The following is an 18,144-nucleotide window of genomic DNA, read 5'->3' as shown; positions in this document are numbered from 1 at the left end:
AAGCTCCTCCCATTATAAGTTTTGTGTCCCCCCCTTTCATGGGAGGCAGTGCAGTTATCTCAGCTCTTCAGGAAATCTGAAGATAGATAGGGTAGGTCCATCCTCCTAGAGGAATCAACTCCCCTTGACGTCTTTCATGTGAAGCCAAGATATCTGAAGTATAATCAAGTCTGCAAAGGAAAATGTGGGCACAGCCCAAATTGAAAGATGTTCCAAAGGCGTAACCCCCAGATTTATGGCTAGACTGTGACTCGGTAATTAATTCCTTCTCTCCCTTTTGCCAGGAGTCAACTTTTCTTTCTTCTCCTCCAATTCTTTCCCCCTCTTCCTCTGTTTGTAAATCTTTGAGAGAAACAGCAACAGTCACTCTCAGAGATCAAAGTTTGAGCAGGCAACAAAGACCTCCGAGGAGGAAGCTGTTGCCATGGGAACTCTCTGAGCTGAAGCCCTTTTAATCGGCAGATCTCCTGGTTAGCAGCACAGGCTGGGGCTGGTAAAGAGGAAGAGAGGGGGGAGGGGCACTCTTGGCAACAAGTAGCCTTTCTAAACAGCCAGGACTCCACCTGGGGGTGGAGGTAGGACAGGATTCAAATTGAGGCAGCACTGGCACGGGGGTGAGTGCCTGAGTATCTCTGCACAGCCACAGAAACAGACTTCCATCAAAAATCCCTAAAGCCCATCACAAATTCCGAGATGTCCCCTCCCAAGAATTCCCTGATTTCTTATTATGTTCTTAATGGCTTTTTAATCCTAATGGGCAGAAAGGTGGATTTTAGACCAGAATAACACTTTCAGGCACAGTATTGTGAATAATGTGATTTTTTTTTTTAAAAAATTAATGCATGCCTGTTTCTCCACCTCTTGTCTGGGTAATATATGTTTACTTCTGGATAAGTCACAGGAGGAAATGGAAGGAAAACTAGAAGCACGACAGGAAAACAAAGGTAATTCTGTGGCATTACCTTCACATTCTGTGGCATTATTCTTCACAGGGAATAATCAATCCCAACTTAGCGCCTACTCACAAGGACCTGCTGGGAGCAAGCCTATTTCTGGCCTCCTGAAATAGCATGGCATTTGGCCTAAAAAGAAGCAGAAATTGATGAATTCCACAAAATATTAACAGTGTGTGTTTTTGCCTGCCTGGCATTCTTTTCTTCTTCATTTGGAAACAAATGTCCAACTTCTCTTTAGGAAGCTAGTCCTTTACCCTTTTGCCTTCAATTCATATGGTTCATTTGGGGCTGGTGGTACCCTACATGCCACCCCCCAACAACAGGATGTTTGCTGACACTGTGGAGAGAGGCAGTTTATCCTCCTGAGAGCAAAGGTGTTAAAGACCTGCTAGGGGCCAGGTTTGGAGACAGCCTGCCCAAGAATGCAGCTAACACAGAGGAGATAGAGATTCTTTAAAACATAATCTGAACACTGGGACTCAGCCATGCTTGAAGCTAGGAATACCCTTGGACTTATTGGTTACCTGAGCCAAAAAGGTCCCCTAAGCCAGTTTGAGAATCTATCCCTTGCAATTAAAAGAGTTCTGAAGAACACAATAGTTAGCTCTGATGGTGAGAGTTTGAAGAGAGATTTTCTTCTTCTTCCGTTTTGTTTGAAATTTTTATAATAAACGCATCATTTTTCTAGAACAGAAACAATATTAAAACAAAACAGGACAGCAGTATTTGGGGCATCACCCTACACAGAGAATTAATTCTGCAATCTGTAGATATTTTAGATAAAGTCAAAATTATAGAAAGGATGCTAAAGCCATCTTGTTTATCCTAATATTTTGGACAAGAGAACCTGTTCCATGTTGAAAGCTCATCAGAGAGGGAGTCTCTATAATCTCCTTCAACCAACCATAATTTCCAAAAATTGTTATTTACCATTAGGAAAGTCTGTCTTAGCTTTAATTCTGAACACTCTTGGCTCATGTCCTGTTATTCTTTTCTCGGTCCAGAGGCACAAGTGTACATCCAGCCATATTTCCACCGGGGCCCTTTCCCTCCTTTATCTACTTGGCCCTTAAAAAACAAGCTACCACATGACACATCAGAAAGAAGGGGTCAGGCCCTTATATTGTGCATAGAAAGAAGTAAGAACAAGGCGAGCTGCTTTTAGATTTTAAAACAACAACTTCCCTACTTGAGCCTTCCTGAATGGTGAAGTCCTTTTCCTGCCAGCTGGAGCTGACCGAGGGAACTTTATTCCTATCCAAACAGTGGCATGGTTCCAGGTTATAAACAGACTGTTCCCGCCACTGATCCTAGACCAATGTCTAATCTCAGGGTGGCAGATTTCTGGACACTTCCACCTTCTGTGACTGTCTTCTGGTATGGCCCTACGATCCCAAACATCTGTCTAAATATTTCTAAGGTACCTGTCACTGTCATCTCAAAGCACCCTAAACACCACGTGCATTGCCAGCTTCAGAATGACTCTACCTTCTGAATCATCAAAAAGAGACTAAAGAGTGTTCAGTATAGTGTTTGCATTTAGTGTGGAATCAGCGGTTATCCTCCCATTTCTCTGAATCACATCTTTGGATATTTCTGAAACCTCTGAAAGAAGCATCTGTCCTGAGACTGATTCTTGAGTGAGAAGATGCAAGATCAGAAAAAAAGAGATGAGTTGATTTTTTTAATGTCCATGGAGCCCTAAATACATTGTCTATTAATTCTTGCTACATAGACCCTGGAGCATCTCTGGCGGGGGCAGGAATGGTGCTGTGTTCATCAAAACATTTTTACTTTCTTCCTGGACACAAACAAAATAACAGGAGAAGTAACCCATTTCACTGACAGACCTGACCCCTAAAAAGTCCCCCATGAATGACCTTCCTTACTTTTTCTTTCTGTGCAGCCGGGAGCAAAGTTCTCCAATACAGCAAACTAAAACAATGGAGAAGCCTAGACCCCTACACCATACTTGGAAGGGAGCTCCCCAGGTAAAAGCCTCCTAACCCACATCTGACTATGACAAGATGACGTAATGAACTTCTATGGTGGCAAGTCACTGAGATTTGGGGGTTGTTTTTACAGAAGCTAGTAAGTGTTACCCTAATATATTATCCTTTTTGGAGACTGATTTTCCAGCCTTTCTTTCAATTTTGATATCCTTCCAATGAATTCCTTTCCTGATTAGGTTAGCCAAAGTCTACTTCTGTTGCTTTCAACCATAGTCCCGGACGGTTCTGTCACTCATAAAAATTCAAATACCCAGATAAAGAATCATGACCGATGAGATTAAACCATGTTATATATCACTTGAGACTGTAGACATTTATTGTATAAATACTTCATAAGTCAACAAATATATACTCAGCACTGACTAACATTTAAGAGGCACAAAGTAAATATTAGTTACAGATTCTGCCCATTTATCATTTAAAAAAAACATTCGTTCAAGCTTCTTTATTCTAGACACTCTGCTAAGCATTGCAGATAGAAAGATGAATGAGAACTGGTTCTTGCCTCTGAAGAGCTCATGTTCCAGAGCTATTGAGAAGCGTCCGATGTCGTAGGGGAAATCAAGACAAATACACATGCAGTACCCGTGTGGCCACTCGCATGAACTCAAACTAGAATATAAGACTGATATGGTTCTGTCCTCGACCCTTTTCATTTTCTATAATCTTCTTGGGTGACTCATCTAGTCTTTCATGGTTGTGAGTATCATTCATGACTCTCAAATCTATTATCTCTAATCCTAATTTCTCCACTGAGTTCCAGACCTATATTTCTAATTGTCAGCAAGACATCTCCACCTTGGTGTCCCACAGGCCTCTCATATTCCACATGTTTTCTACATCTGTGACTCTGTTTTGTAAATAAGTTCATTTGTACCATTTTTTTTTTTTTTAACCAAACTCATTCTCCTGCCTCTCCAACCTGCTTTCCAAACTGTGGCCTCTCTCTCGGTTGACGGAACAGTTGGCTACCCAGCTAGCTAGAAACCATGGTGTCCTTTTGACTCATCCCTCTCTCTCATTTTTTTTAATGCATTAGTCATCAAGATCCATCACTGCCATCTTAGAAATGTTTCTGTGTTGTTTGTTCTCAGTTCATTACTCTGCTTCAGAATCTCATACCCTTTCACCCGTGCTGCTGCACCAGCCCCATAACCCATCCCTCTGTTCCAGCACTCCTCTCTAATGCATTGTCCACCCTGCTGCTAATTATTGTTTTGACCCTGAGATCTAATTTCATTCCTCTGTTATGGTTTCTTTACTGGTTGCCCAAAGTCTTCAGATGACGTGCAAACTTCTTAGTCTGACATATAAGACACTTCATAATCTTGCTCCGTCAACTTTTTCATCTTTACCTTTGTGAGTATAATGAGAAAACAAAATTCTTCTTAACTTTGCCTCTGATTTATCCCTTTAACTATCTTTCCTTCCTAATTGGTCATTTGAAATTCCAACCAGTTTTCAACTCCCCATGTCGTGATCATCCTTGAAGAAGAGCTCAAGTTTCAGCTCCTTCAAGCCTCCATCAATAGGTTATTCTCATTCTTGTGGAATTAGTCCTTTTAACCCTGACCTACTGCAGAAGACCACAGTTTATTCCTGCTGGCTTCCTTGTGAGTGAGCACCATCCTGTATGTTCTTGTAACCAACCTGTAACCCTTTTATCTCTGTCATGAGGACTGAATTACCAGGAGGTCATTTTCTCATTTATCAAGGTAGTCACATCACTCACGTTCATCTACTTTTTAAACCAAGAATTTTAAAATTGAAATAAAACTCAAAAATAACTGAGTTGAACACCTTTTCCTATACGTAAATGCCTGATATAATAACTCATAAAAAATCTTGCACCTTCTTAAGGATATAGAAATTACTACTCCTAAGAACACTGATTGTATCTTTAGATGTCTCTCTGATTGTTAACAGTTCTTTCTTTATCCTGAGATGGACTCGCTCCCTTTGTAACTTCCACTCCTGGTTCTAGTTTCACCTAGCCACACAGACAGAGTAGGTTTCCAATCTCTCTTCTATACAATTTCACTTCAGATATCTGGAGACACTTCCCATGCTCCCTTTCCCAAGTCCTCTTTCACTAGACCAAATCCTCCCAATTCCTCCTACCATTCCTCGTATTAAGTTCAGTGGCTTATGGAGGTTGTAATTAGCAAACTGTGGACTCAGTTATCTTCCCACTGAGGTCTTAATCTCCTTGAGGATGACTTCAGAAATCAGGTTGCTCTCCCAGTCTCACATAAAAAGAATACCTAACAAATGGGCCTGCAGGATATAACCACCAAATAATTAGCATTTTTTTAAACTGTGACAGTACTTTGAAAAATTCCATAAAGGGGCATCAAGACCAAGAAGACTCAGAATGTTGCACTTGGAAGTAAATACAGTACTTCCTGCACCCAGAAAATTCTCATAGATTTCAAAGTAACCCCTTTAATTAACTAACAAAACTAGCATTGCTCTAAAAAGTTTACATGGCAAATTTACCATGTTTTGAACGTTTCTAATTATTTAGAATAATAAATTTCTAATTATTGTGGAATATAGCAGAATTACGTGTTACTCCTCACCAAGAACCCTAGGATGTATCTGTTTATCTCACAGATATGCTGCTTCTACTGTGGTGAGCTGATTTGCAGCATCCCCACTTTCCCTTTATGGTTCTTTTTAGGGTACACTGATTTCTGTTCTTATCGTTTCTTCCATCATTGTTGACCATTTTCATCTGAGTCTTCCTTTCACCCACCTTGTGGTCCTGAGGACAGCATCTTTGCCCAAGTAGCTTTGTATGTTTCGATCCAGAGCAATGCCCTTCATACACTTCAGCACATCCTCAGATGACAAGGCTTTCACTCTATTTATTTCCCCACATTTGCAGAACTGGGACCAAATTATTTAAAGTGGCTTTTACCTGGCCTCCTTTTCCTGCACAGGCAATTACTTTGCTGCAAATGGTTGCACTGGCCAAATAACTGTGTTCACAATTAGCTAATTGCAGGCTCAATGAGCCACTTGTTCCTTCAAACTTAGCCATTAGAGTTGTGTCATTAGGCAGAAATTTATCTTTTTATTTCCTACAGAGTCACAGCAGATCCCAAATCTGATTGCCCTGTAGTCTTTTACAATGTCAATATAAACCTTTTACATTTTTATTTCCTTTTGAATATATGTCATATTTCCCATTCTTTTACAAATCACAGCAGTTAAGCTTCATATACTGGACTCAAGAAACATGTATTTGAAATTAATTTAACTGTGTAAAAAGGGCTTATTATTATTAATTAAAGGGTTAATCATTAATAAATAATTATTACCTTAATCCATTTTGTAAACTATAAAATTAAGGCAAGCAGTACAGTTGATTTGCCAAAGTCATGATAGAGTAAAACTAAAAATCTTAAGCAAATTCCATTTTCTCCTGGGGCACTGAGTTTCCCACAGAGGGTAAAAATTAAATTTCAACCTCATTTGCCTCTAAAAGAAAGCACCTTAAATATTCCCCCAAATTGTTAAGACCTGGTTTCTTGGAAGCTACAAAAAAATGTAAAATGGCTTCAAGGATTTACCTTTTCTCCTACAATTAATGTTGCTTCTTTTCTTAATTTCTGTATGTTTTACTCTAATTTTCTTGTCCAGCCAACCTTTATAGAGCACGAAATATGTGCTCAATTTTCAGTTTCATACAAGGAGGTCATCTCCCGCTGATATTCCTCCAATCCACAAAAGAGAAAAGTAGCCAAAAGTAATGAGTTTTCATTTATGAAGAAATTAATATTAATAAGGATTAGAATATATTTGCTTTGCGAATAACTTGGACACTTTTAGGTTTCAAGAAATTTGCCTTCCAATTAAACACTATTACGTCTCCCCCATAGCTCTTTTCACTGAGCACCTTTTATTATTAAAAGTTTACAGCCATCTTTCCTTAGGATTGTCTTAAGTGGAGATAATTGAATGGGAAAAGATTCCTTTGTCTCAGGAGATCCTAGCACACCAGCGAATTCTTATCTCTCAGCTGTCTCTGCCCTGCTTCAAAGGCCTCTGGCATTTTCCTCAATCATTAGCATATGTAAAGAATAAGAGGAGAGAGAAATTGGGGTTAAAGGTGCAAGTGGAAAGGAGGGGAAAAAACTAAGAAAGCAGAAGAAACATTCAGGAAAATGCTAAAAAGTGGGCCATAGACACCAAGAAACAAAATATAATAAATAACAACTACTGCTCATAAAGAACATATTCTGAAACTGGTTTGTCTGTGCACCAAAGGTAAAGCCTGTGTGTGCAACCTGCTGATACACACAGGGAGGAGAAGCAAGAAGAGGGAACAGTGCAAGCAGTCTAAGATGAAAATGTTACTGAGGGTTGTCACTTACCCAACACCAGCAGTTCCACCGAGTCCTCGTTCTTGCCCTCCAGGTCATCAGGGGTGGTGATGATACAGTAATAGAGTCCGCTGTCTCCCCACATGAGTTTTCCAATTTGAAGATCTGCATCTGTTATCACAGAGAGAAGGACCCGGTCCTAAACTCTGTCCTCTGAAGGAAAACACTAAACAATGGGGGGCGGGGGGCAGCCCTTCTGGGTGTCTGTAGTGTTCTATTTCTTTACCTGGATGGTGTTTGAGGAGATGTTTGCTTTATTTAAGACAAACAACGAAACAATAATAAAAGCTAGCATCCCTAAGGGGAGAGAATTAGAGCACCCCCAGAAACTGTTCTAGTTCCAGTCTGGTTTCTGGAATAGAAGACTGCTTTCAACCAGGCCTGCAGAGGCCCTTGAAAGCCAACTAAATTCCAAAATTAACCTGGACTCCTGGAAATGAGCTGGGTTCACAGGAGTTCTTCAAAATTTGGAACTTTTCCTTGCCCAAAGCTTTAGGGAGCAGGAAAAAGGGTGGAACTGATGTAAAACTACCTGAGGCTTGGGCCATGGCATCTACCTGGTTCTGCAACTTGTACACATACATCCCTTCTCCCAGCAGAGGAACTTCTTAGGGAAGTCTGCTTTCTGAGTTAAGGAAAGGGCAATAAAGGCTGGTGTCAAGGTGTGAGGTATTTGACTGAGAAAGCTTTCACTAGAACCCATTTCAATTCAGTTCTGATAATAAATTCCTCAAGACTGGAGGTCAGGCTCATGAAAGACTATTTCCAAAGCTCATCTCTGTCTTCTCTTGATATTACAACCCTCCATCCTTCCTCTCCACGCCATCCCATTAAAGCAATTTGCTAGGTTTCTTGATACTCCCATCCCCCATAAAATCAAAGTCTTGAGGGATTGAAAGGGTGCAAGGCTGACATCCTCTTGTATCTGGGAAGGATGGAACCAATCTTCCCTAGATTCAAAACAGAGACATTATTACCATGAACAATTGTGATCTCTCTGCCCCTGTAGAAATCTCCCAGGGTCACGGTTGAGCCCTGTTTGGAAGCTACCACTCGAACAGTCCTCCTACTGTCTAAACAATCCAAGTAGGGGTCCCATTCCAGGTTTCTTTTGCTGAGAGATTGGGCCCGGGGAGAGGACATGCCCAAGGATTCCCCCATGCGATCCTGGCAGTAGGACTTGAATTTCCACTGCACGACTGCAGGCTGATGCGAAGACGTGGAGAAGTGGCAGCGAAGCACAGTGGGCTGGAAGAGCATGGCCACCTTCTTCTTGTCGGGCACTGTGACCTGAAGGCCTCCAGCTATGGCTGCAAAATAGAATGAAGATGTCCAAATGGTATCGGTATCCTGGACCTCACCTCACATATCATAGGTGTGCCTTTCCACCTTACCTCCCTAACCTGTCCCTCCCCTTGTTTTCTCCATCACAATAAATAGCATCAATATCTACCTGGTTGCCTTGTCCAGAAACCTGCCTTCACTCCCAATGTCCAGTTGGTCACAAAGTCATGTCAACTTGACCTCTTAACATCTTTAATATTTCCTTCCCCTTCTTTAACCCCACTACCATTGCTTGTGTGTATGCTCTCCTCATTTCTTGCTTATAATTTTGCAATAATCTCTTGTCTGGTCTCCCTGCTGGCAGTTGCCCACATGCAGTCCATTCTCCTTGCTATAAGTTCAGGTTATCTTTCTAAATCTGACTGTTACGGCTCTCCTTCTTAAAACCCTTCACTCATCCTCCATGGCCTTCAGGATAAAACCCAAAGTTCTTGGCAAGGCATTTAAGGTGCCCCATCATCTATTTCTTCTCAGCCTCATGTCTTGCAGCACCTCCATTTGAGCACCAACCTCCGATGATACCAAACTAACGGTTCCAAGTGGGACGTGGTATATCACACCTCTAGATCTTGGCATGTGATGTTTCTTGTTTATGGAATGCTTTTTCCTCACTTCTCTTCCTGAGAAGCTCTTTCCCATCTTTCAAAACCAATTCAAAGGCTTCTTGTCAAGCTTTCTGTGACCAGTCAATCCATTTGTCACTTCCTCCTTTGTGCCATCAGTATCCCCAGCATTCTCCTCTAGACATTTACTATAATAATTTTGTAATAATTTTGTACTTATTTTCATGCCTCCATCAGACTTGTCCGGTCAGGTAAGGAATTGTGTCTTATCTTGCTGTCCAGGGTGAAACCCATAGATTCTCAACAGCTATTTGATAAATGAGGACAGTGAAGCCAGGACATATGACTTCAGGAGGAATGACTTCCCTTCCAGCTGGTGACCAAGCAAACGAGACAGAGATTAAGGGGAAAAGAAGGCTTTGAGAGGAATGGAGAATTTTGGATCAAAAACAGTGGACTAAGTTCAAAAGCTTTGAAGGGTAATCCAAAAAAGGGTGGGGGGAGACTAGAAAGCAGATGAGAAGTTTAAGTGTTTAAAAAGATCAGTTTGAGGCTTGATGTCCAAGAAAGAGAGGGAAATTTCAGTGAATGAAAGCCCAGGGGAGTGTTTGAGAGGCAAAGGGTTTCTATGAACTCAATGGTAAGATCTAGAAATTCCAGGCAAAGAGAACATAACTTCTTCAGGTGAATGGGAGAGTTAAAGAGTTTCTAGCTTGATCTGAGGTTAGAAGCAGAAGTAGAATCATGATGAGAGGCAGAAAAAAGGAATATGAATAGAAAGACATGATAGAGAGGTTCAGAGTTGAATCCAGGCGCCTGCCCAACCAGCTTCAGGTAGCTTGAGGCAAAGAGTTTCACCCTAGAATTGCAGGTGGACTTGAGACATATAAGAAAGGGCTAGTTTCCAGGGGAAGCCTACTGTTATTCATTATTGCCCACGGTCCCAATGACATCCCACAAAGCAAACTCACTCTCACAGCTCAAACATGCACTTATTCATGAACCTGTCTTTATAGAAGCTCTCTTAACAAGGGCAAGATACCATATTTGTACCTACTTCTGATTTCCGGACCAGTGCCTCTCTTCCATGAAAGCACTGTGAAAACTAGGGTCTAATTCCTATTAGGAAGAAAAGGTTTCTGCATTCTATGGAATTGGGAAGAGAATGCAACAGAGTATTTGAGATTTAGTGTTTCGAACCTAAGTGCTCGATAGCTACTATGGAATAAATGAAGGAATGGGTGAGCAAATGAATGACTATTAACATGGGAATTTCTAGGACTTTGCAGAGAAAACTGGTTAAATGACTCATAAACAGCATAGTATAGTAAGAGAGCATTGGCATCAAAAGATAGGGCTTTGAATCTCATCTGGCCATGTACTAATGGCGAGACCTTAATGAAGCCTCTTAAGCAATACTCACCTGTAAAATGAGCCTCATATTCCTTACTCAACAGAGTTGTTAACAAACCTTATCTCTCTCTCTGGGCGCCTGCAGAGAGTGAGCTCTATAACAGAGAACCATGACCAGTAGAGGGGAGATCTCAAATGCAAATCCTACCTCACCTTTCCTGCCTTTTGCCTCGCCTCCCATTCTGAGGCTCCTGAATCTCGATGAACATCCACCACTAATAGGTTTGATTACAGCCAAATTATGTAGATCAGCCCCATTGAGGGGCAAATAATTCCTAGAAAAGAACCCCAGCTCAGAAAAGAACCCTAGTTCCCAGGCTCCACTGCTTCCCTTCACCACCCCCAAATGTTGGTGTGGCTGATTCCATTCTTTCCAACTCACACACCTGGATGAGGAAAAGGCTTTTTTTTTAATAGTTCCTCCTTAAATTCTATTGCATTAATTTTTAAACTTGTAATTCTTCTTCAAAACCTTATTCACACTCCAGTTTTCCAGGTAACAAAATGGGACAGAGAGTTGAAGTGTCTTCAGTTAGCAGTGGTTGAGACTGGATAACCAATCACAGGCGTTGTTCCCAGCACAATGCTTGGTAGTTGACCAACCACCTTTCTTCTCTGCTACCTATCCAGGCTCTGCTTGGGAAATCACATTTCCTAGGTATTCCAAGATAAATGAAACCAGCAAAGGAGGCAGGTGCAGCACAAAAGTGTTGGGGGGGAGGGTTGTTTTTGGATTTTTTGAGAGAGTCAAGTATGGGGTTTTCTTCATTAGATGATTACTAAGAATAACCTCCTCCTCAGCTCTGTTCTCTGTTAATGGATTAGCTACTTGACCAAGCCATTCAACTCCCTTAATTATTATTTTTTAAAATTGTGCACTCCCTTAATTATTAATAGAGGTTAGTCAATTCACAGCTTCTATGACACACACATAAGTTCATGTTCCAAAGAATAAAGAATACATTTTCAGAAACATCTGCCTTTTTACAGCATGATAATTAAAGGCATGGATTTTAGAGTGAGTCCTAATTTAGAATCCAAGCCCTACCACTTCCTAGCTGCATGACATAAGGCAAATTACTCAAGTCTTAGGAGTTTCAGTTTCCTTACTGGTAAAACCAGAATAATAGTAACTATCTTATGGAGCTGTCTGAGGGTTAAATAAGATTTTATCCTAAGCACTTAGGATAACACTGGTATACAGTAAGCACTCAATAAATGTAGTTGTTGCTGCTCCTGGAAGCTGGAAACAGAAGGTACCCTGAGTGTGTGTACACATACACAGAGATGTATACATATGCAGGTATAATGGAAACCTTGGGAATCTAAGCTAAGGATAGATCTGGATAGCTGGAGAGGACAGATATAGGAATTTCGAGGAAATGTCAGTTTATTGGATCTTTGAGGACCATAAAAGTGAAGAGTTAGAGAGAAAGCTGAAGATGCCAATCCCTGCGTTAGCTCTAGAAGCATCAAAATGTAGGATGAATGCCACCCAGGTCCCAAGCCTGCCCAGGCCAAACCTATTAGGAACCCCATTCCCACTGGAGGGTAAGGTCTAGAATTGCTCTTCTGGCCCTAACCCTGGGTTCTGGGCGAGGGCAGGGGCTCCTACACCCACTGAGCCACATGTCTTTCCCTCAGCCTGTGTTTATGTGAGACTGTGTTTCCACCTGATTTGCAATCCACGGGTACCAAAGCCTTGCCCTGAGTTCCAGTCTGCTTGCCTGGGCCCTGATATAAGCCCTTCTCCTGAGGATTAGGTTTTGTTTCCTATATCCTCACACATAACTGATCCATATCTGAAACTGTAATCTTGCTATCCACCCAACTTCAAAAAATACCTTTCATGGGACCCCCACTCCTACCCCAGATCAGGCCCTTCAGAGATAGTAGCTAATTTGGATGAGGACCAAGACTGACAGTTCCCCATGGACACTGAGATTTGGCCTGGGAACACCCTCCCTCTGACTCCAATTCCCAATAGATCTTCCCTGGGGCTAGGTTAGTGTCCTGAACTTGGGTCCCACCTCTTATAGATTTTTTTTGTTTTTCTATGTTACCATCTGTCAGATGCCAAAAACCTAGTACTTCCTATGCTGGAGTCTATACAGGCTAATAAGAATACCTTTGAATGCCAGGTAAATAAATTAAAAGTTTTCAGCCTCTTTGTAATGTTCACCTGTGCATTTGATCTAAGAAATCTTATTCTCCTGTGGTTCCAACTACAAGTTATGTCTCAGACCCTCAACTTCATGAAACCTCATCTGCACGTTTAACAGATACTTCAAATTAAACATATCTAAACTTCGTTCATCATCTTCCCTTTTCCCACCTCAACTCTTGCTTATAAACCAGTCTTTCTTGCCTCCCTAGCTCTTTTGCCAGTATACTCACTGTCCTATCATCCCAGATAGAACTCATAGCTTTGATCATCTCCTCTTTGGCTCTAACCGTATTCAGTGGCCACTAATTCTAAATCTCTCTCAAATTTGACCCTTCTCTATTCCCATGGTCACTCCTAGTGTGAATAAATCAAGTTTTTATTCCTTCTACCAGGAAGTGATTATGAAACACTTACTGTATGTTAGAAATTGTATTAAGTGCCATTCATGGAGTATCTTAATAAATTCTCTCCAAAAATCCTATAAAGTGGTATTATCATTACACCCAATTTACAGATGAAGAAACTGATCCTCAGAAACTGTATGTATCTTGCCAAACACCTCAGGGTTAGCAAGTGACAGATTTGAACCCAGGCTGACTGGCCCCAAAGCTCTTACTATCACTTTACACAAGTCCTCATTACATTTTTGGTTTCATAATAGCCTCTTCAGTGGTCTCCCTACTTCCAGCCCAATGTACTCTCCACATTTTTTCTATCTAGAATATTCTTTTTTTTAAAAGACAGATCCAATCATGTCAGGCTATAAGGCCTCCAATGATTTCCCATTCCTTTTAGGATAAAACCCAAATGCCTTGACATGGCATGTAAGGTCTTCTCCATGATTTGGGCCCATGCATGTTCCAGGCATACTAAGATGTTTTCCATTCTTTGACTATAAATATGTTATTCTCCCATCCTGGGGAAACATCAGGGCATGTAACTGAGGAGTTTCTGGGAGGCAGACAGAGAGAAGCACTGAGTGTGTGTCATGCACACACATGAACAAGCACGTGCTGGCACAGTGGGGAGGCTGGGACTCTGAGTCCAGGCAGGGGTGACACCATAAGGGACTTGTGTTTTTAAGCTCTTATAAGAACATTTACAGACGTATGGAAAGAATCCATGTTTCATCCCACAAAATAAAGCAAGTATCCCGAAAAACTGGAAAGAGTGAAGTAAGTGAAGTATGTCCTATATCATACTATATAGAACACATCTGTAAAAATTAGGATTCCTGACTGAAAGAAGCACCAGAAGACATATTGAAGATTGAAGATTACAGGTGGTTTTCTACATTTGCAGAGGAGGGAGTCATCATTCTTAGACCACCAGACCATTCCTTCTGTTTTTATTGTGCCCCTGATCCTCAGGAAAACTGCCCTTGACTATCTAATTCAAATTCATTCAAAAACATGTTTTAAAATACAATGTTACATTCTGGGAACATAGATTTAAAAGACCAATCTCGAGCTTGAGAAATTCAATATAAACTTGGTTTCTAACTCTAAGGTCCCTGAGGGCAAGGACCAGGATTGGTTGATTCTGTATCTTCAGTATACAGCAAGCTCTATTATGTGGAATGAACAAATGAACAAGTGAATCTGAAGGGCCTTACTTAGCAGGTGGTCCTCAGTGCAGAGAATGGATTCTGGTCAATAACTAGGAAAGCTGCCTAAAAGTAGAGTGATGACTGACAGCTCAGAGCGTCAGCTCCCATCTCAGCTAGTCACCAGGGGTACCAAGTCACCAGGCCAGGGAGGATCAGCTCCAAGTGCACACAATGCCTCCCTGCATGTGGCAAAATAAGTTCCTGCCCCAATTCTCATGTAAAGAAAAGGATTCTATACATGACAAATTGTGTTCTTGCAAGGATAACAAAAGCAGTATCTACAGAAATGCTGTTCTTATTTTAGTACTTTCATTTTTTTCAAAGCAAGTTCCTTTTCCCCACAATAGTTGTAAGCTATTCCTGCCAGCATCTTTGAGAGGCAGATCTATAAGCACAGCCCCATTTTAGAGAAACAAAGATTGCTGCTAAAGATCATGGAAAATTATCATCACCATAGACAGGCATCTTTAGAAATTTTGTATCAAGCTCACCCATCCCTTAACTCTTGAACTCCCAGAAGTGGGATTTGACGTCAGAATTGCCCATTCACCAGCATATCTTGGCTTTCAGACTCCTAAGTTTTTTCTTCATTCAGTATGACAATACACATCTTCCTTTTCCCGCCTTTAAGCTAGATCTTTAAGAAATACATCTTTTTGTCCTCACATTTTTAACATACTGTCCCAATTTCCTAGGACATTGTTTTAGGAACAATTAATGGGCAGGTTTTCTAAGTGTAAGAGATGAATAATGAGTGTCCGAGCATCTCCACTAGGTTTGGTCCATGGCGTGTCCATCCCTTAGTAGCAATGTCAGCATGGGAAGCAAAGAATTTTGGGAAATGATGACCCACAGGCTCAATTTTTAAAGACAAAACACAGCTTGAACCTTTTCCCCCCAGAAGTAGAAACCATTCATCTTCTTGATATAGTTGGGTTAAATAATAAAATAAAAAAGCCTTTACCAAGAAGAGTAGACATTTCCTTGCTGTTTGCCTATTTTCTAAGCCTAGTTCTCCAGCTTGCCTATTAGTCCCGTAAGTTAATCAATTTCCTTTCAATAAATTTCTTTCCTGCTTAAACTGGACAGAATCAGTTTCTCTTGTTTGTTACCATAGTACCTAATGGCTTGATCCATTTTAGGGTTAGGGTGACCAGATGTACTATTTTGAGATTGTAAAAAATATGACAGCATTCTTGCATGTTTTCTCCCCAAGAGTCCTAAAAGGCATCAGTATGTCCCCCCTTTCCATGGGGCTAAAGTAAACACTGGTGCTGCCCTCGCCCAGGTGGGCATTGCTCGTGGCCTAGTTATCATTTGCTGCCAATAACTCTAGTGCTTGTGCACACAGAGCTTGCCATTCATTAAGCATATGTTCTGTGTGTCCCATAGAGCCATGCTTTCCCATTCTCTGCCACCACTGCGCAGATGAAAGCAAGAAGCACATCTCCTTTCTGTCTGATTGCCTCGTCTTCCAGAGATCTGAAATGAGCTCGTGGGTAATGTCTAGCTGGCCCACATGCTGTTCCAATGCGACTAAAGCAGTTCTAAGAGAGGTCAGTCTCTACCCTGCAGGGCCAAGGTACTTTGGAAGCTGTCCTGATTCATTCAGGTGGGTCAGACTTCTAGGATGGATCAGCCATTTGGACAGAGAAAGCTCCTGTATGAAAGCTCTTCTCCACTTTTATCAACTTGTTACCTGTATTTCCAGTTTAGATCTCTCACCCAAGCTCCAGACCCAAATATATAACTTCATTCTCCATCTGGATGTTATACAAGCACCGCAAACTCATCATTCTATAGATGGAGATACTAACTGCCCCCTTCTTTTAGTAACAGAACTTCCCAGGTATTAATCTGGCCAGCCAAGCCAGCTACATACTACATTTCCTAGCCTCCCTTGCAGCTAATTGTGGCCATGGGACTAGATTCAGGACATAGGTATGTGAGGAGAAGTGATGTGTGTAATTTCCATGTCACCTCTCTAAAAACAAACTACTTGCCCTGACCCTCTGCTTTCCTTGCTTCTACTTGCTGAAGAGTAACTATCACTGGAGCAGTCCTGGGAGCCACATGTTGGGAATGGTAGACTCAGTCCCACTGATCTCTACTGTTACAGGAGAGAGAAAAAAAAGACTTTTGTATGAGTTACTATATTTTAGGGTCTTTTTGTTATAGCATCTTAGGCTATACTCTAACTTATCTAATGAAAAAAACTGAACCTGTCTCTCCCTCCCTTACACGTTTCTCCTCCTATATTAGTTCATGTCCACAAATGGCATCCCCAGCAAACCCAAGCCAGGTACCTAGAGGCATCTTTGATACTCCTGTCTTTCAGCCTCCACATCCAACCAACCCAGGACTATGGACTACTTCCTCCATGTCTGGTCACTCTGTCCACTTCTCTCATCTCCACTGCACCACAAGATTTCAGGATCTCATATCTTGCCTCTCTTTCTGCAAGGGTCTTCTAGCTGGTTTTTGCTGCAAGTCTGCCTATGTCTAATTTACCCTTCACACTGAGATGCAAATGATATTTCTAAAATGCACATCTGATCACAGCACTCCTTTACTCTCACCCTTTTAAAGAGTCCCTCTAGGCATTCAGAAGTACAAGGGCTCATTTCAGACGGGGCCACTCTCTTCCATTCCTCCTGCACCACTAAATTCTCCAGCCATACTAAAATATTTGTACTTTTTGAAAAACATCATATCCTCTTTTGATTGTTGGCTTTTGCACATGCTGTTTCCTCTGTAAATTTCCTTTCCCTCCGTCCCACTCTTTCTCTAGTAACTCCTACTTATCTTTCCGGACTTCCTCAGCTATCACTTCCTGTAGAAGCTTCTTCTTGCTCTTATTACAGTCATATTACCCTAGAGAATCACACCACCTTGCCCGAGAAGTTCCTGTTTAGTCATCTGTCTCTGCCATTAATAACAAGCTCTCTCCTTCAGGCTTTTAAAAAGTCTGCTACGTAGTAGGTACTCAGCACATTTGTTGAATGATTTAACTCAGTTGATAGATTGTATTATTTGTTCCCAGTTAGTTTTCCCTCCTCACTCTTAGATTGTTTTAGTTTTCCCTCCTCACTCTTAGATTTTCCCTGTAGGTAGAGTACACTTACTACGCCAATGACTAGAGGCTTGGCCATGTGACATGCTTTGGCCAATGGAATGTGAGTACATGTGCCATAAGACTTGTCCAAGCAGAAGCTTAAAAGGCATTTGTGTGGTTTGGCTCTGTGCCCTCCCCCTACCCACCATGAGTCCTCCACCATGAGAACAGCATGCCTAGATAGTGGCTGCTCCTTCATTCTGGGCCTTGGAATAAGAAGACATTTGGGACTGAGCCAAGTCCACCAATTGCCTACAGTTGACCTGCAACTGACTGCAGCTCTCATATTACATGAGCGACTAAATGTTTGGTGTTGTGAGCTGTTGAGATTATGGGGTTGCTTGTTGCTGCATCAAAATGCTGACTAATACTCCTATTTTGGGTTCATAATAAGTATTGAGAGCTTACTATTGGCCAAATATTGTGCTAGGAGTCGTACATAATTTCATTTTAATTATCACAACAACCCTATAAGGTAAGTTAGCTTCCCCACTTTAAAGCTAAAGAAAATAAGGTAAACTATTAAGTTAGTATTCAAATCCAGGTCAGTTTGAGCCTCATCCCTCTCCCCCAA

At 41.4% G+C, this 18,144-nt stretch overlaps 1 protein-coding gene across 5 annotated transcripts in view; it reads right to left on the bottom strand.

Moving 5' to 3' along the window:
• ILDR2 (immunoglobulin like domain containing receptor 2) overlaps window positions 1-18,144 on the bottom strand; it is a 70,317-nt gene that overhangs the window by 46,250 nt on the left and 5,923 nt on the right. For all 5 annotated transcript variants that reach the window (XM_082360879.1, XM_082360880.1, XM_082360882.1 and 2 more), the window contains exons 2-3: window positions 8,337-8,669; window positions 7,351-7,470 (exon numbers count right to left, since the gene is read on the bottom strand). In XM_082360879.1, the coding sequence (XP_082217005.1) occupies window positions 7,351-7,470; window positions 8,337-8,669 (453 nt within the window). The remainder of the gene's footprint in view (window positions 1-7,350; window positions 7,471-8,336; window positions 8,670-18,144) is intronic.

Source organism: Balaenoptera borealis (genome assembly GCF_965194805.1).
Source record: "Balaenoptera borealis genome assembly, chromosome: 1".
In the NCBI taxonomy this organism is placed as follows: domain Eukaryota; kingdom Metazoa; phylum Chordata; class Mammalia; order Artiodactyla; family Balaenopteridae; genus Balaenoptera; species Balaenoptera borealis.
This window is presented reverse-complemented; position numbering and strand designations above follow the sequence as displayed.